The sequence below is a fragment of the Oryzias latipes genome, chromosome 8, assembly GCF_002234675.1.
Source record: "Oryzias latipes chromosome 8, ASM223467v1".
Classification (NCBI taxonomy): domain Eukaryota; kingdom Metazoa; phylum Chordata; class Actinopteri; order Beloniformes; family Adrianichthyidae; genus Oryzias; species Oryzias latipes.
In genome coordinates this window covers 7030196-7047377 of record NC_019866.2, presented here as the reverse complement: position 1 = coordinate 7047377, position 17182 = coordinate 7030196, and the positions used below count along the sequence as shown (strand labels likewise).

At 36.9% G+C, this 17182-nt stretch overlaps 3 protein-coding genes across 5 annotated transcripts; 1 reads left to right on the top strand and 2 right to left on the bottom strand.

Moving 5' to 3' along the window:
* Positions 1-390: 390 nt before the first annotated feature.
* On the bottom strand, positions 391-2419 carry mrm2 (mitochondrial rRNA methyltransferase 2). 2 transcript variants are annotated; one of them, XM_020705182.2, is made up of 2 exons: positions 1780-2419; positions 391-1403 (listed from the first exon to the last, which is right to left on the bottom strand). In XM_020705182.2, the coding sequence occupies exons 1-2, from the start codon at positions 2099-2101 to the stop codon at positions 1036-1038; spliced, it is 690 nt and encodes a 229-aa protein (XP_020560841.1). In that variant the 5' UTR covers positions 2102-2419; the 3' UTR covers positions 391-1035. The 2 variants fall into 2 exon arrangements, with proteins under 2 accessions (XP_020560841.1, XP_004071370.1); XM_004071322.4 differs by having other exon boundaries at positions 391-1466; positions 1780-2254.
* A 99-nt stretch (positions 2420-2518) lies between these two features.
* On the top strand, positions 2519-6222 carry nudt1 (nudix hydrolase 1). Of its 2 annotated transcripts, XM_011477996.3 has the most exons (4): positions 2519-2622; positions 2757-3001; positions 4279-4424; positions 5583-6222. In XM_011477996.3, exons 2-4 carry the CDS (start codon positions 2850-2852, stop codon positions 5753-5755), a joined length of 471 nt encoding a protein of 156 aa, XP_011476298.1. In that variant the 5' UTR covers positions 2519-2622; positions 2757-2849; the 3' UTR covers positions 5756-6222. The 2 variants fall into 2 exon arrangements, with proteins under 2 accessions (XP_011476298.1, XP_004071369.1); XM_004071321.4 differs by having other exon boundaries at positions 2608-3001.
* Positions 6223-6959: 737 nt separating this feature from the next.
* snx8 (sorting nexin 8) lies at positions 6960-16654 on the bottom strand. The gene is made up of 13 exons (XM_023957444.1): positions 16529-16654; positions 15909-16036; positions 15548-15677; positions 14682-14872; positions 14408-14528; positions 12093-12229; positions 11607-11687; positions 11048-11208; positions 10796-10925; positions 10632-10700; positions 9785-9934; positions 7827-7976; positions 6960-7503 (listed from the first exon to the last, which is right to left on the bottom strand). Exons 1-13 carry the CDS (start codon positions 16563-16565, stop codon positions 7423-7425), a joined length of 1566 nt encoding a protein of 521 aa, XP_023813212.1. The 5' UTR covers positions 16566-16654; the 3' UTR covers positions 6960-7422.
* Positions 16655-17182: the final 528 nt, after the last annotated feature.

Genomic DNA, 17182 nt, shown 5'->3' with positions numbered 1-17182 from the left:
AGTTGTGGGCGGGACTATTGTCAAAGAGCCTTTATGAGGGCTCCTTTTTTTTACACGCTCTCCCGTTAGCTTACATCCCCCTCAAGCCAACATTACCAGTGCAACAAAAATGGCGAGCAACATTTGGAACTATCACGCCATAAAGAGCCAGATGCCAGCACAGATGAGGAAAACGAAAATATTCACGTATTTATTTGTCTGCAAGCGAACGCATCAGAATGGAGCGGAGCAGGGAGCTAATGGGCCACCCAGCATATTTTCTACTAACCAAGAATAATATTTTTCATACTTTTCAGTTTGGTTCACAACAATTTGAATAAAGAAATACTCAAAAATTCTATTTTAAACTCAAATATCTTTATATATGTCCTCCTTCATGAGGAAAATACCACAAGAACATGTTAAAACAAATTTTCATCAAAGTGGGTCTTTCATGTGACTTTAAAATAGCATAATTTATTTTAAAAAAAACAACTTGTATTCATATTTTCAAAGTAACTTTAAAAAACGAGATTTTTTTTTTAAATAATTGTATTAAAGAGTAATCTTTGGGGTATTTTTGTTATTACAGGGCAAGGGAACAAAGCTTAAGCATGCTACCCCATTCCTTCAATCAGACAGCATTTACTTATTTGCGTTTCTCACCTTTTGCTCTCAATAAAAGAAACCATATTTCTACATGACTGGAAGTGCAAATTATTAGAATAAGCACCAGTGGTAGATGACTTTCTGGAACAAAGTAAACTACAAACTGAGCGTGTGGAACAAATAGTTGGGCCAAACAATAAGCAGACAAAAAAAAGACAGTGAAGGACTCTCGAGGAATATCTCTTGCATAGGCTTCCATTTTAGCGATTCACTGCTGCTGTGCTCCGGCTGCAGAGGGTTTAATGTGGCCGAGGTAAGGAGGAGTCTCACCGATGCCTCAACAGTGCCACCTCTTGATAACACACAAATGAGCTGCTTTGAGTTCAAAAAGCTCAGAAGCACAGGGAGTCGGACGCACATCAAAAGACGAGAAGACAATGAAAAGCGTCACTTCACTGAGCCACGGTACATTCTGGCCAAGAAGTATCTCTCAGCAGAATCCTTCCTGCTTGCGTCTGGCTTCACGGTTCGGACGCTACTGAACACGCTCGAGAGCTTCTCCTGAAGTCGATGAGCAAGAACCCCATCCCAGTATTTACAGAGCAGAGAGCCCCCGGGCAGTAAAACCTTCTCAGCCAAGTCTATCAGAGACAAACACATGCTGACAAGTCTTTCGTGGTCCATGTCCCTGAAGCCTGTGGCGTTGGGCGCCATGTCACTCAGGATGACATGGGCCTGACCGCTGGGGAGCAGCGCCTGCAGCTCGGCATGTGTGGCAGGGTCGGTGACATCATGACTGGGCAGGAAGTGGGCGCCTGCAAGAGGTGGTATGTGAAGGAGATCGATCCCAATTACCATCCCGCGAGGTAAATCCTGATCTATGACCGGGAGAAGCACTGATTAGATCAACTCACAATCAGAGATCTGAGCAGAATTTTTTTTTCCTTTAGCCACAATATTTTTACATTTAATTCTGAGTTTTTCATGGTTATTTACAAATAACAGAATATACCAAGATATTCTTCTCTGAAGCGACATTTGTATAATAATGTACAAAAGTCAAAATAAAATAACCTTTTCTTAAAATTAAATTAAGATAAATGAAAAACCTTAGATCTACCACGACCTTCTCTAATAACTCATTTCAAAATCTATTTTTAAAATTTTCAAAAACCTAGCTTTTCTCCTCACCTGATCCGGCAGAGTTGACCCTCTGAACGGCCACTTGGCTCCAGGCTCCGGGCGCAGCCCCGCAGTCCACCACGCTGAATCCGGGCTGCAGAAGCCGGAATCTGTCGTCGATCTCCAGCAGCTTAAAGGCGCTTCTGCAGCGAAAGTTTTGGCTGTGCGACGCTTTAACGTACGGGTCTTTGAGCTGTCGCTGCACCCAGCGCTGCTCCGCCGGAGTTTTACCCGTCTGCTTCTTCAATAAACTTACAGAAGAATAAACACATCTCATCTGTAAATGGAAAGCCCGTGATACTTTTAAGGAAAGTGAACCTGTAGTCCACATTATAACCTATGCGCATGCGCAAGCTTTGTGTAGCGGCTTTTTAGATCCCTTTCTACAGAACCCTTTCGTAAATATGGTTCCTATCATAAACTAAATAGACATCACGAAACATTCCAACTTGTTGCTCGAGCATTGCTTAAAAAAATCAAATTTATGCGAATTTTAAAAAATAAAATTCCAATAAAATTGTAGTTTGTTTGCCTTTTTTCAATTTGTGAAAAAAATAAAGGCTAAGCTTTTATAATTCGTCATACAATGTTAAAGTCTATATACAAAGTTTTCTAATTTTCTAAATGAAAATAAGAGTATATTATTTTTCTAATGTTGGGGTTTTGAATTAGCAAATATCTTGAGTCAAGTATTGGATGTAGTTTCCTACCGACTGTTTTAAAATGTAACACATGACTATGGTATAAACAAACCCCCCTAAATCTCTCGAGAACCACGCGGTTACTCGACCCACTCCAAACTTTTATAAATCAGTTTATCACGTGACAAGTTACCGTGATCACGTGTGCATGGTGCGTATTCCAAACAGTGATTCTCATTTCAGCTCGAACTTTGTAATCTTTTTAGAAAAGGTGGTCTTTTAAGCTAACAATCGTGTGTTTGTGTTGATTTTTTCGCTCACCTGCTGATGTCTGTATAACCCCAGACAACCGTCGGGACTGACGCAGCTAATTCTTAGCGGCATTATTTCTGTTTTGGCAAAAACCTGCACGTGCTCCTTCATTTTCGTGAGAACCAAATGTTGAGCCCGAAGCAACTCACCCTGGTTCTGGTGGTCCAGCCGGGAAAAGTTCTGCTGGGAATGAAGAAGAGGGGGTTCGGAGTGGGCAAATGGAACGGTTTCGGTGGGAAAGTTCAGCCAGGAGAAACGATAGAGGATGCTGCTAGGAGGTACATGTGTTTGTGTGTGTGCGCGCGCGCGCATATGCATAGCGAAATGTACCATAAGTGTGGGAAAGGACCATATTTGGCACAGAATTTGCACGTGACCACTTGTGCAACATTATTTACTTGTTATTTTGACTTTAAAATCTAAATCAAATGTATAATCACACCACCAACCCATGCTTCTTTTAATATGCATTTCTAAATATGAACAACTTAGCTTGTATATTCAAAAATGCAGTCTGCATAGTGTGGAATATAGATCAGTCATGGGTGCAATACAAGTAAGACACTGTGTGTACTAAATATAAAGATCATCATTCATTAAAAAATCACAGCTTTTGATTGTTCCATTAATGGGGTCAAATCACGATCAGTTTAAAATGAATGAAACACTCGATTGTAAATCTATAAGAAGAATAGAAACATTGAAAACTGTTAAATATTGCAAACTTGAAAGAATTATTCAATAATATATTTCACTTGTTAACAGTTTAAGGTTTTTTAATGTGCTATATTATTACATTTGATTTGGAAAAAAGTATATGTGTGTATATATATATATATATATATATATATATATATATATATATATATATATATATATATATATATATATATATATATATATATATATCTAATTAATCTTTTTTTTATTTCAATATTTTTTTGAAAGTTTGTAATGTGTGTGTTTGAGTTTTACGCTGTTTTTTCTCAAATTGAACCATCTGCTTTTCATTCACTTTAAACTAATCCGGATTGTTGTAGTTTTTATCAAGAACAACAGGTTTCCACATCAGGGAAACCTCTTCTACAATCATTTTTATATACCAAAAGAATTTGGCAAAATAGGTCAAAACACATCAGGACACTAAATGAAAACTCTTACTAAAACATTATAGCCTGACTACTTTAATGTCATGGAATATTCATCTTATAAGGACTTTAATGGCAACCTCTTTTATTATTTTTTTTTCCAAGTGTCATTTTTCTCTCTTGGGTTTGAAGCAATGAAGCAATAAGGAGATTTTAGCCTCAGAAAGCAAAAAAAACAGGACAACAGAGCAGAAAGATCAAGAAAATGTAGCAAATGGTGAAACAAAACACCCCTAATAATGGAGTCAACATGAGAACTTGTGTTCTGAATTCTAATGATAAAACACTATTTTAAGAAAAGTCAGAGTCCTATTGGTCCATACGTTTATTTTTAACCGAGTTGTGACATTGCAGATTTTGAAAGCAGTCAAAATGATTCTAGAGTTTAATTTTGTTTTTCTCTCTAGGGAACTGCAGGAAGAGAGTGGCCTCACGGTGGACGTCCTGCACAAAATAGGAAATATCAAGTTTGAATTTGTCGGCGAAACGCAGCTGCTTGATGTCCACGTTTTCAGAGCCGACTCGTTCAACGGAGAACCCAGCGAATCAGATGGTACCACTGAGCATCAGCCGTTTGTGAAAATAGGGCAGCACAGGACCCCAGATGTCGATTTACATACTAAGAACAAGATGGCAAGAGTGTCTCACTTTTTAAAACGGTTGCTTTAAAAATGACATGGGGATTATTTTTTTTAAACACCACACTTCAACTTTATGCTTTAATTAAAGAAAGTTATAATCCCCAGAAATCCCCTCTTTACTTTTGGTTCTTCCTAACTGTTCCTTTTGATTGTTATGTGCAGTCCAGATCCCGTTCTGTGACTATTCAGTGACAGATCATTGCTCGGCAGCTTTTTGAAGATTTTCATTTTCTTAATACATAAATAAAACAAAATGTATAGTTTAATACAACTAAAAAATTAGGAAGTTTACTATTTTCAAACAAAAACTTGTTCTGTTTATCTCACATTTATTTCAAACATTTTTACGAAAAATGGCCAATTAATTGAAGGCAAAATATTCCATCTTTACCTGTTTTTGTCCTTATAATCTTTTAAACTTCCAGAATAGGTGATGGAGGAGCCAAAATCGACTTTTCCTGTTGACTTTTTCCCTATATTCCACCTTTATTTGTTAATTAGTGACATCTGGATGAAAAGTGTGATAAGCAACACTCACTTTTCCGTTCCCTTTTTCCGCCCTCGTTTTATTTTAGTTCATCAACTCGTACAAAGAAAACGTCATATTTTCTCCCCGTTTCTGCAAAAGAATTCAACTCACAAAACTGCGGACTCAGCTCCTCGATAGGAAGGTCGCCTCTACAGGGGAACTTTCTTTTTAAGCAGAGCTTTATTTGTATTTGAAAGCAAAAAGACGAGTACGTAGAGGAACGCAAAGGAAAGAAAAGGAGCAGAGGCGTTTTGGAGGACAAACTCTCAAACCTGCAGTAATGTTTGCTGCCTGAGTGAAGCCAAGGTCGGCTGGGTGGAGGAGGAGGGAAAAACTGCAGACATAAACCTTGAATTTAAAAAAAGGGGAAGAAAGCAGTAAAAGAAGGGGGAAAAAAGACATATTTGCTAAAAGTTCAATTCACGGGTGTTTTGAGTTTGAACATGATAGTGTGAAAGAAATGAAAAGTAAATGATGACACTTTTGTTTTGCTAGATTATACAGAAATGTAACAATTGTGTGTCCGTCTTCTGTTTTGTAGAAATGAGGCCTCAGTGGTTTGAATGGGACAAAATTCCTTTCAATCAGATGTGGGCCGATGATAAACTTTGGTTCCCCCTGATGCTCCAGAAGAAGAAGTTTGTCGGATACTTCAGGTTCGAGGGTCACGATGTGATTCTCAGCCACACGCTGGAGGAGGTGCAGGAGCTCTGAGATCAACGTTTGGGACCTAGCAACCATCAGAAATGTCTACAAGTTTTACGGAATGTGAACATTTTCATTGGGGTTCATGCAAAATGAAAATACAACTCTTACTTGTCTTTTCATGACTAAAGCACAAAACTGGAATGGCTATTTTCTTTTTGTTCTTGAGAAAAAATGAAAAAACAAAAGTGCATTTTGGCCTTTTATGTTGGATTAACTGGTTCAAACAATAATGCAGTAAAATAAGGAGTTTTTCAACAAGAAAATGAAAAATATTTACACTTAAATCTTGTTTAGAGTTTGAAAAGTCAAGCTTGATGTTTCATATTGTCTGTACAGCTTTTATTCCCCTAAAAAATTAGTAAAAACTGCAAAACTTTATCAGTTCAATGATTTTCAGTAAAATGTTTCATCTAAAATCTGTTACTGACAGAGGTTTTGCACAAGTCTTAAAGTTCTCTTTAAATTGTTTTAAGTGAAAAAAATAAAATCTTTTGTATAAGAACAAATCTGATGATAAACTTTCAAAATAAAAGTATTTGGACTGTATTCAGCCTGTTTTTGTTGTCTTCCATTTTGTAATAAGTATTATTTACAATTTAAATACAAAAATTTATTTTCTGCAGAATTTAGTTAAGGACAATCTTTAAAATAGTTAAAGTATTGAAGAAACGCAAAATTTCTCTGATTTTGAAATGATTCCAGTTTGAGTTTATGGGTATTTAAAGTTTATTTTTTGTTGGCTTTTATAATTTTAAAAATAACTGCTGATGAAATTGCACATCAATTTTTTCAAAACTGGGATATACTGAGATATTCAAACATTTATGTGGGGGAAAATTCAGATTAGGATTTTTTTTAATGCAATCATTTTTGCAATTCAGTTTACAAAAATATTTCATTTTTTCCTTTAACAAATTATGTCAGGAGACACAAAAAAACACATCATAATACTTTCCCTGCCATGTTCACATATAAAACATGCCTTAGCTTCTGGAGCAGCAGATTTTTTTGTAGGTTGCCATTTCTTGTCCTCTATAACTTTGTGGAATCCTCTTTTACAGTCATCCAGCTTCCCGAGGCTATGATGACATGCCAAAATATAGAAGATAAAGAATTGGTTTGAGTCCTCTGCCACTCACCTAAATACATTTTTTTTGTTCTTCACAAATAAATGACTGGAATAATAAATGTAGTTTTAGTTAAAAAAAAAAAAAAACATTTGCAGATTTATGCAGTTCACATATTCCACAGTGAGATTAAAAAATAGCTAACACAAAAAAAGAAACATCTACATAACTTTAGAAGCAAAAATCCTTTATATTACTCTGAAGTTAGTCAACAAGCATAAAGAAAACAGGTGAATAACTCAATTTTTGCAGTGTTCGTCTTCTTAATCCTTTTAGTGTATCAAACTCAGATTCACAATCAAGTACTTCATAAAAATGTTGTATAAATGCCGCGTTGGGGATCCCTGTTGGCCTGCTGATGGTCACAAACTCTGAATTGTTGATCTCATTCCAGAGCGCATGATGAAATACTTGTGACTCTTGCAGGAAATGTGGGAAATTAGTGCCCAAAGGACTCCAATGATGATCTTCAGTGAAAAGTGGAATTGATGAAGTGCGTTACACGTATGTGGGAGTGTTTCTAGTCATCACAGCATGATGAAGGTTTCAGATGGAAGATTTCAGTCCATTTTTACTGGCAAAGAGAGACCCCAGTTTGGGCTGGAGTTCATTCCAGACTTCTCCCATCTGTAAAAAAAAGAAATGTCTATTTACACTTCCCCTTTAGATCGTTAACAATGAAATATTGCAACTTGGTCCACAAATTTAATATTTCAAAAAGCAACTTTCAAAACCACTCTGTCTATTTATTTTTCTTATTTTCTCAATTTCAGCATATATTTTTAACAAATTCAACAAAAAAATATTTTATTTGCACAAACCCTCATTTTTTTTAAAAACATTTTTTAAAGTCAGGTTATGGATGATCTGACTGTCCCTGCATGCAGTGCTGCTGGGTAAAACTATAGGTGAGTAACTGGATAAAAAGAATTCCCAGACTGCCTCCTTACCTCTTTGTGTCCTTGGACCTGTGAGCTAACAAAAGCCCCGAGAATGTGGGAAGTAATTGGAAGGCAAGTGAAGATAAGCTGCGTCTCTTGATGAAGGCAGAACAGGGAGAAGTAGTTGCGCAGCTCCATGGTTTGAATGGCACTTTCTTGCTATTATCAGAACATTAAAAAAAAAAAAAAAAAGGTTGGCACTAATTAAATGACAGAAATTATCAGGAATAAAATGCTAATAGAAGGGAAATCCGTTGCTAATCCTGCTTGTTAGAAACACAGGACTGATAAGAGGATGTTATCAAAAGAAGACACAAAAATCCTGTTAATCAATTCTGTTGTAAAAAAAAAAACTATAAAAGTTGAGATTTTCTTTCACCTCCATCCAGTGGTGGAGCCAGAACATTTTATATGTGGGGCAAGATGGGGGGCAGAATGAAATGAAAGGATCAAAAACACGTATTTCAAACAGTTTTATATTTGTTAATGTAATTCTTTCATTCAAAAGTATTGCTTTTGTTATTCTTGTAATACTTAAAGAAGCTTCTATTGGTCGTTTCTTAATCTATCTCAATAATAATATTAATATTGACTCAGAAATTGAGGGGGGGGGCAAAGCTTTTTACAGGGGGGGCAGTTATAGCTCCACCCCTACTCTATGGGCAATTCAACTAAAAACATGAGAGCAGCAAACCTGCAAAATGTTTCCTTTTTTTAATTTATTTTATTATTCTGTGCAGGTTTTCTAGGAGACAGCCTCATTGACATTTAGCAAATCACACAAAATCTATTTTTTTTACCCGTAGCAAAAAAACTTAATATTTCTAAAAGAAATAATTTTTCTAAATTTTATTACATTACATTTATTAGTTTCACTTACAAATGATCAACTTTACATGACTTTCTTGCCAATAAACAGCACCTTGGCTATTTCTTTATAGCTATTAATCTTATTTTAGTATCCTCCTTTATTTTATTTAGTTGTTCTGTATAATTAATATTTCCTTTTCCAAATCCAAACCTTCAAAACTCTTTTAGAGTAATTGCAGTCTGTTTTTTTTTTTTTTTTTGCATCATGTTTTTTAAGGTGATATGATCAATTTTGTCATTTTTTTTCAATAATTTTAGTGTTGCACATATACATGTTAATCTAATCTTAGCTCTTCAATGAAGAGAAAATACTAAAAACAGATCATGACATATTTTACAAAATTCCACAAATAAAAATAAATAAATAAAAACTTATTGTCTTCGTTTTCTACATTAACAGCTCTAATATTACTTTTTGAATCCAGTAGGATTTTCTGCCCTCAGGCTAAAGCTGGTTTGGTCAGAAAAGTACAAACTCAGTTAGGGGGAACTATGCAGAAATTGTGACGGTGTGGCAAACACATCCAAACCGCGGTGAAAAAATAAATAAAAAGGAACTGCGGCCCCAAGATAAAAACCACAGAGGGTACAGGAGCAAACAGCAACTTAATTACTTTCTTAATGCGACTTTGCTTTAACGCGGTCACAAAAAGGCTGCTTTGGTTTCTTTAAAATAACCTCCTTTTTATTGCTTTAAAGTATTTATAAGGAACTAAAAAGAACATTTTATGTTTTGGGAGTTTTCACATTTTTAATGTTTGGGGGATTTTTGTTCTTAGAAGAAAAAAAAAAGCTTCAAATCCACCACAAAGACATTTATTTGGCCTTTCTCACAAAAGAACCAGTGAAAAAAAAAAATCAAATAAAAACGCTTTTTGGTCCAAGCTTCTGCACTAAGCAACATTGTTATAAACAAAAATGACCTTCTACCCCCTATATAAATAAATCAACAACTTTTTTCCCTAAGTTGTCAAACCAAGAATTATAAAATTAGTCTTTAGTTAGTAAAGGAAAGAAAAAAGCAGGATATTTTACTTTATAGAAGAATAAATGAGTACAGCTCTGGTTATACAAGGTAGAGTTGGAGAAAATTTCACCTGAACGATTCGTGATTCCAGCTGTTCCACTGTGGCGTGCTCCTTGGACTGCACAGTGGCGCTCATCATCTGCCTCTTCATCACGCCGTACTTCTGAAGAGCCCTTTGATGCTCATGGAGGACGCCCTTTTCATGTCGCTCACAGAGATCCTACAAAAAAAAACATGACATAATAACAAAAAAATATATAAAATAGATCAGATGCAGTTTTATTTGCTGAAAAGTTTTTTTAGTTGAGAATTTCTCTAATATAAAACTGTCCGTCATCCTTAAATACCCGCTCCAATCATCTTTTCAGCCATTTTCATTTTGTGTCATTTTCAAGGACATAGTTTCTGCAGAGCGGCAGTAGTTCATTAGAAATTCACCTCCAAGTTGTGAGCAACCCCGCCCCCTCTTTCCTCTTCCCGATTCTGAGTGCAGAAGCTTACAGCCCCTCACACCCTAAACCTAATATTACTGGTGCAACAAAAACGGCGAGCAATGTCGTATCCGTACAATTTTCAGCCAGATTGTAGCTCAGACGAGAAAAACGCAGACGCACATGGATCTACAAGTCTATCAGAATGAAGCAGATTAGGGAGCTTGTGGCTTGCCGTTGTAGCACCTACATCACAAATATACTCTTTTTTCAACAATTTGAATAAAGAAATACTCCAAAATGCCATTTGTAGCTTAATTTTCTTCCTATTTGTCCTCTATTCTTAGAAAAATTCCATGTTAAAAACCCCAAAAACATAATTTTCATCAGAGTGCGGTCTTTAACTTTTAAAAGAATATTTCTTACTAGCCTCTGAGCGGCTGAAGAGTAAAACGTATCCCCCAACCAAAAGTTAATCCTACTCACCCTGTAGGACTGCAGCAAATCTAAGAAGAAGTTCAGTTTTTCTACAACATCATCCTCCTCTCTTCTGCCCTGAGGACACAAAATCAAATTCGATACACATTCTCAGTTTCGGGGACCTGTTGAAATATAAAAAACAGCAACAAAAACAACTCTGGGATATGTACCTGCTGAGTAGCTTTGTCAGACAGCACAACAAACTCCACAGACAGGCTCTTAAAAGACTCACACAAAGCCCCCCAAGTGCTTTGTGTGGGGGCCAGGGGGGGAAGGGGGGAAGTCTCCGAGCCCAGAGTGCTGCCGACGACAACATCATCATCATCGTCAGGAGAATTTCATACTGTATTCCAGCCTCCCAGCTGCAGAGGATTTGCATCTTATTGAGAAAACCTCTGGATTTTCCATTAATAACCGAATACCTGAGCTCCTGGCCAAACAAAAGCAGGTCCGTGGCGTTCTCCTGTGAGCGCTCGGCCATCTTCTCCGCTCTGTCCCGCAGCCGCTGGAAGCTGTTGTGAATATTCCTGATCAGCTCCCTGCTTGTTGAAAACTGAGCCTGAATGTCTGCTGGGAGATATTCCTGCAAAAACAGGTCAAGCAAAGCTTTTCATGAGGTTTGGATTTTCAATCAAAGGCTTTTGCTAAAGGCAAAAAGACCTCCAGGGCTCTTTCATAAGAGCAAAACCTCTGGTTTTTAAACCCGGTCCATAAACTGTAAGAAAAATAAGAAAAAAACAATAGAATGCCATAGTTTTTTAGATTACTAATAAAAGAAATCAAAGTGAAAGTGCAGTGTAATTCACTGTTTCAGTAGTTTAACACTTAAGTTCTTTATCCTGACAACTTTTCTTTTTTTATTTTATTTTAACAGTAATTCTTGTGGATTTATCTGTTCTCTCTGTCAGAACACGTCATGTTTTTCACAATTTCCTGCTTTTTAAAACTTCCGAACGGCATTTTCTTTTCCCCATGACAAACCTTAGCCAGAGTTGCGATTCTGTTGGTCATGAACTCATCGCCCATTTTCTTGTAAGTGTCACGCAGCCTGGTCTGGACATCCTGCAGGAAGCAAAGTGACGGGTGAGTCAAAGGACTTGGTGAATGGAAAAGGACACAAAGCAAATGAAACAGGAAGTGTTTTGCTGTCATTCATCATCATAATGTGCAACTGCTTTTTATGATGTATTTGGTTTTAATAATGTTTGTTTTTATGTATTTTTTGTATTGAAATGTGCTGCCTCTTGGTTAGGACTCCCTTGGAAAAGAGGTTTTTAATCTCAATGGGACTTTCCTGGTTAAATAAAGGTTGAATAAAAAATAAAATTAAAATCACGATAATGCTTATTGTGCACCGTCAAACACCAGAACCAGAAAGATGCTGTTTAATTCCTCTAAAGTTGGGTCAAAAAGGTGCGTATGAATTAAATTAAAAAAATAATAAATAAATAAAAATAAAGAACATACAGAGCCACTGAAGGTGAGGAATGTCTTGACCAGCTCGTCCACGGAGAAGAAGGGATGGCAAGCCACCAAGTTAATAAATCTGCCAAGAGCTCGTCTTCTTCCTTCAATGAACTCCCGCTCAGAGACAGAGGTCAGGACTGTAGACACAGAATCCAGAAGCAAACAAATGACTGAGCTGATTTGATAGGACAGTGTGCCATTAAAATTCAGAGTGCTTGAAAAAAACATTTTAAAAAAAAGGGAAAGAAATACAAGACAAATGAATCTGCATAATATTTTAAGAAAATTGTTTTAAAGAAAAAACTCAAATTGATGAAGATTGTATTTTTGGTGTTTTAACATCTTCTTGTGGCACTTTTTCTCCTCGTGGAGGACATATATAAAGAAAATTACTTCAATTGCATTTTTCAGTGTTTCTTAATTCAAATGGTTGTGAATCGGGAACAGACATTAAATGCTGTTGGAAAAAGTTTGTAGCTGTGGCGTAGAACCTACAACTGCAAACCACCAGCTCCCTGCTCCGCTCCCTTCTGATGCATCCGCTTGCAGACAGTAGATCCATCTATTTGTTGGTTTTTCTCGTCTGAGCAGGCATCTACCTCAAAACTGTACAGCTGGACAGCTCCAATATTTTCTGTCATTTTTGTTGCAGCTGTAATGTTAGGATGGGGGGGTGGGGGGCTGCAAGCTACCACGAGAGAGTGTAAACAGATGGGATGATGGGAAGAGGAGTTGGAGTGCTCCATGCCAACGGTCCTGCCTACAACTCAGATGAATGAATTACTGCTGCTCTGCAGAAACTTTTTTTTTTTTTCATTATTTTGCCTAAAAACAGCATAAACATAATTTAAAAAACGCTTTTACACATTTAAAGTAAAGATGATTGGAGTGGGACATTAAAATTTAATTCCATAGAGGAATGTTGTAATGATCCAAAGTATCTGGTTGTGAGTCTTCCTAAGTCAGAACTTAGTCAGAACTGACAGTAAATAAAGTATAGCTAAATGTATGCTTAAATTTGGAAGGCTGTAAATTAAATTATTCTTTGTAATCTTATCACATATTATTAAAATTCTAGAAAATAATAACTCTTTTCTTTGAAATAAACTGGGCTGAATATAATTAGTTTGACCATGTTTGCTGTCCTTTTTTTTTTCTTTTTTGTGACTCGCCTTGAAATGATTTGTGAATCAGTCCTTGAAAGAAAACCATCTTTTTCAGACTCGTCTCGTGTGTTAATGAGTCACCTAAACTGGCCTACTGTCAAACTCAAAGCAAAGAATAACAACAACAAATGTAAAGTTTGCTCAAGTAAAAGAAAACAAATTAAGGCAGAAAAGGAGGGAGTGTGATGATACGGGTTGTGGATTTGCCAGAACAGTTGCCAACAAAATGACAACATTTTAAGATGATCAGGAGAAGAAAACCAGAACATAAACCCATGACAGCAAAAAGGTGGACATTCCAAACTATGATGTGGCAACAAACTAAGTTACTTAATAGTGACAGAATTTTTTAGACAGAAAGAGGTCATATATGAACTTTTTTTTTTAATTGCACTAAAAGAATCAATAATGATGAGGAGTAAACTTTAAAGAAAACAAAAAATACTGCCAAAGTTTTGCTAACTTGGCTTTTCCCGGCTACATCATCCTGACTACCGGCAATGCACATTTGTCCTCTGTAAAGGACATTTCTTACCCTGAATATCTCCCAACCACTGCACACTGCTGGATTACCTCATTTTGGTATCCACAGAGGGTATTTGGGGCTTTTCAATGATACCAAATGTGAAGGGGTGGGGCTCTGGCTTTTTGGTGAATTTAAGAGTTTTGACTGGACAGCATTATTTTTCATCTCCTAGTCAGAAGGCTATGAGTTTTGTCTTTTCAAAGCTAAAATTTGATTTTTGTAATAGATTAAACAAAGACTGAAAGTGAAACTGACCAAGACTGGACTCACTTCCATTGGTAGTGAATAAAAACGGAACAAACGAATGCAACCTTTGAATTTAAATTAATGGTGAAAGTAACTATTTTGCAAAAAAAAATAAAAAAGGAACACATTTAGGATTGTTTTGCATCTTTTTACATAAGAGTGAGTGAAATTATTCTCTGAGGTTTTCAGGTTTTCAGGGAAATGAAACAGGCACAGGTCATGCATCACAAGTTTCTGTAAGTTTAGATAACAGTAAAAAAAGAAAAGAACAGAAATACAACTAAAAATGCATGATAATTACTCTTTAATTAAAAAAATATAGCCCATTCTTTCAAATAAACGTACAGAAAACAAATGGTTAATACCGAATCACCTACCTCCCTTTAACATCCTTTTAGGCGGTAGTGCTGGCACCACCCTGTATGCAAATCTTTGGAGCAAAACCTCGTGGAAGACATCAAAGTCGCTGTAACGTCTGTAAACTGATATTTTGAAGCGCTAAAAATGAAAAAAAAAACTGTAAGAAAAGTTTTAGAGACAGCTTAACATAAAAAAACCTCTGTGTCTAAATGTTTACAAGGAGGCATGTGTGAGTAAAGTTAAAGACCTGCAAATTCTTACAAGTGGTGGATTTTCTAAGGTCCTTCTTACCTGGCTTGTGACCTGATACTCTACATGTTTGAGGAAAAGGCCCTTCTTCTCGGGTATGAGCTCCACCTGGACTTTATCTCTCTCCAAAAGTTTGTCCAGAGTCTGGGAAATGGTCAGCACATCCTCCTGAGCTGGCTGCATCCTCAGAGCGCTCAGGTCTTTGGGGTCACCGAGCTGAGGCTTTGGCAGCTCTGTCAAGCACACAAGCAGAACCAACATTTGATCTCCGTGACAAATTCAATGCACCGAGAGGGACACAAATTCCAGTGCAGTCAAGAATAAGAACAAACAAAAGAAAATTGTTCCTTTTATTATAGAAGTGTGCACGGTACTCATTTTCACACATTCCAAAATGGTCATGGTGTTTTTTTGTTGTTTTTTTTTTACACAGTCCTGCAACCCACACGGAAAACGTCTTCTCCCGACAAGGAAGTGGTTTGCAGCATGCTGCCATACTGGATACACCTGAAATAACAAATGCCTTATGCACTGAAAGCTAACTTAAGGCGGCATAATAGTTACCCCATGAAACCGTTCCCATCATCCTACTACCATAGAACAAGTTGGAAAGGGCTACACTGAAACCAAATCAAGCTTAGCCCCAAAAACACTGGGGTGCATTTTACAGTAAAAGCAAAGAAAATTGTCTCTTCTTGTGTAACAAACTTTTTTCACTGTGGTAAAACAACAGGTATGTTTTCGTCAGCAGGAAATTGCCCAGGTCAACTCCAATAAGGCTGTAAAAGAGTGACAATGGCCCCTCGCACAAGTGAAGTACGAGAATAGCTGAGGTTGCTCAAAAACCCTCCAAGCTACTCATTAAGCCAAACTTTTACCAAACTGCTGTCTGTCCGTCTGTCACCCACCCTGTATGCAGTTCTCCAAAAGTTTGGGGCGGGGCTGCTTTCCTTGCTGAGCCAGAGCAATCAAGGCGAGAGCTTTGTAGAAGGACAGCTTGCTCAGGAATCCATGTGTGGACTCTACGTGCTCGGCAATCTAAGCGGGAACAAAGACAATACAATCGCAGGGAAAGTTTTTCATTTTTTTTCTCAGTCTGCGATCTCACTTCAGCTGTGGTTTGCATTCCACTCTGCAAAAAAGCACACACTGGAGCCAATGACACTTTTTGTTGAGATGTCATATTGAAGCTCAATGATCAATTTCAACTATGACAGAATCTTTTGTAAGATGCGTCTTGATAAATTGGTTCCAACTTGAAATGCTCACCTGGTTGAGAGCCTCTTTGGGCAGATTGGTCCTGTGAAGTAACTTCTGAAAAACTTCAACCTGCACTCTCCCACTGGTTCTGCAGCAGATGGCATCATAAACTTCCCTATAATACGCAGGGACTGAACCTAGAAGAGGAACAAAACCGGCATTCTGTTATATTGAGAGCAAATAACGAGTTCCTGGATGCCTATTGTGCAATATCAATGACTAAAAAGAAAGAATGTTTTATGACACTGAATCAATGGGACACGTAAGTGGAGAGAAAAGGATGGGCAATAATCATGACAGAAAGAAAGAGATCGTTAGAAATCCCAAAACGCGCAACTGGCTGGCTTTTAGTTTTACGCTGAAGGAAACGCGTCAGCGTCACTTGATATTTTACCAGAAAATCGTCGTGTTTGTTTGGAAACACAAATTCAAATCAGTCGCTCGGATCATCACGTTCCCAAAAAAAAGTGGTCAGTGGTCGGTTCTCATCATCATCGCGATCGATGCCGCAGAGATATCGAGTCTCGACGCGCTTTTGGAAAGAGTTGGTCAAATTTCAAGCAAAGCCAGCAGAGAGAAAGAATAATGTGGATTTGTTAAGAAAGACTTGGGAAGTTTTGGCTCCGTACCTTCATTGATCTCCGCTGCCATGGCTCGGACTGTCATGTGAGCACAAGAGCACCTCCATGTGATTTCCTGCAGAAAGGAAAAACAAGTTATGTCTCTTAAAGTTGTAGTGTCCTCTGGGTAGAGACAGACAGTCCAAAAGAAAGTGGAAGTAACATAAGTTTTCCCCTTGTGGTTTTACAGTTGTTTAAATGAGTAATCAAGGGTTATTCTTGTCTTTTTAAAATCTTTAACATTTCACCAGCTGATGTTATTTCCTAATATTTATATTTTTTATGACTGCTTTCTTCTTAATTTTTAACTTTTGACTTAGTCTTGCACAACATTTTTTACATTTATTTATTTATTAATAAGTATTATGTTTGGCATGGATAACATTGTATATGTGTATGTATGTTTATAAAATGCTGGCCTCAAAGTTATTTAGAATGACCATTATGGATCAATTATCATCCTTTATATCATGTTTCTTTCTTTTTATTAACTCATAGATAAAGTAGGCTATGGAGCCCTGGACATGACATTTAAAAAAAAAAACAATTCTTCCATCAAATGAATGATTTGTGGATACACATCAGTATTTTATGGATTTCGTCATCCTTTATTTCATGTTTTTTTTTTTTTTTTTTTTTTACTCAACCATAAAGTAAAAAGCC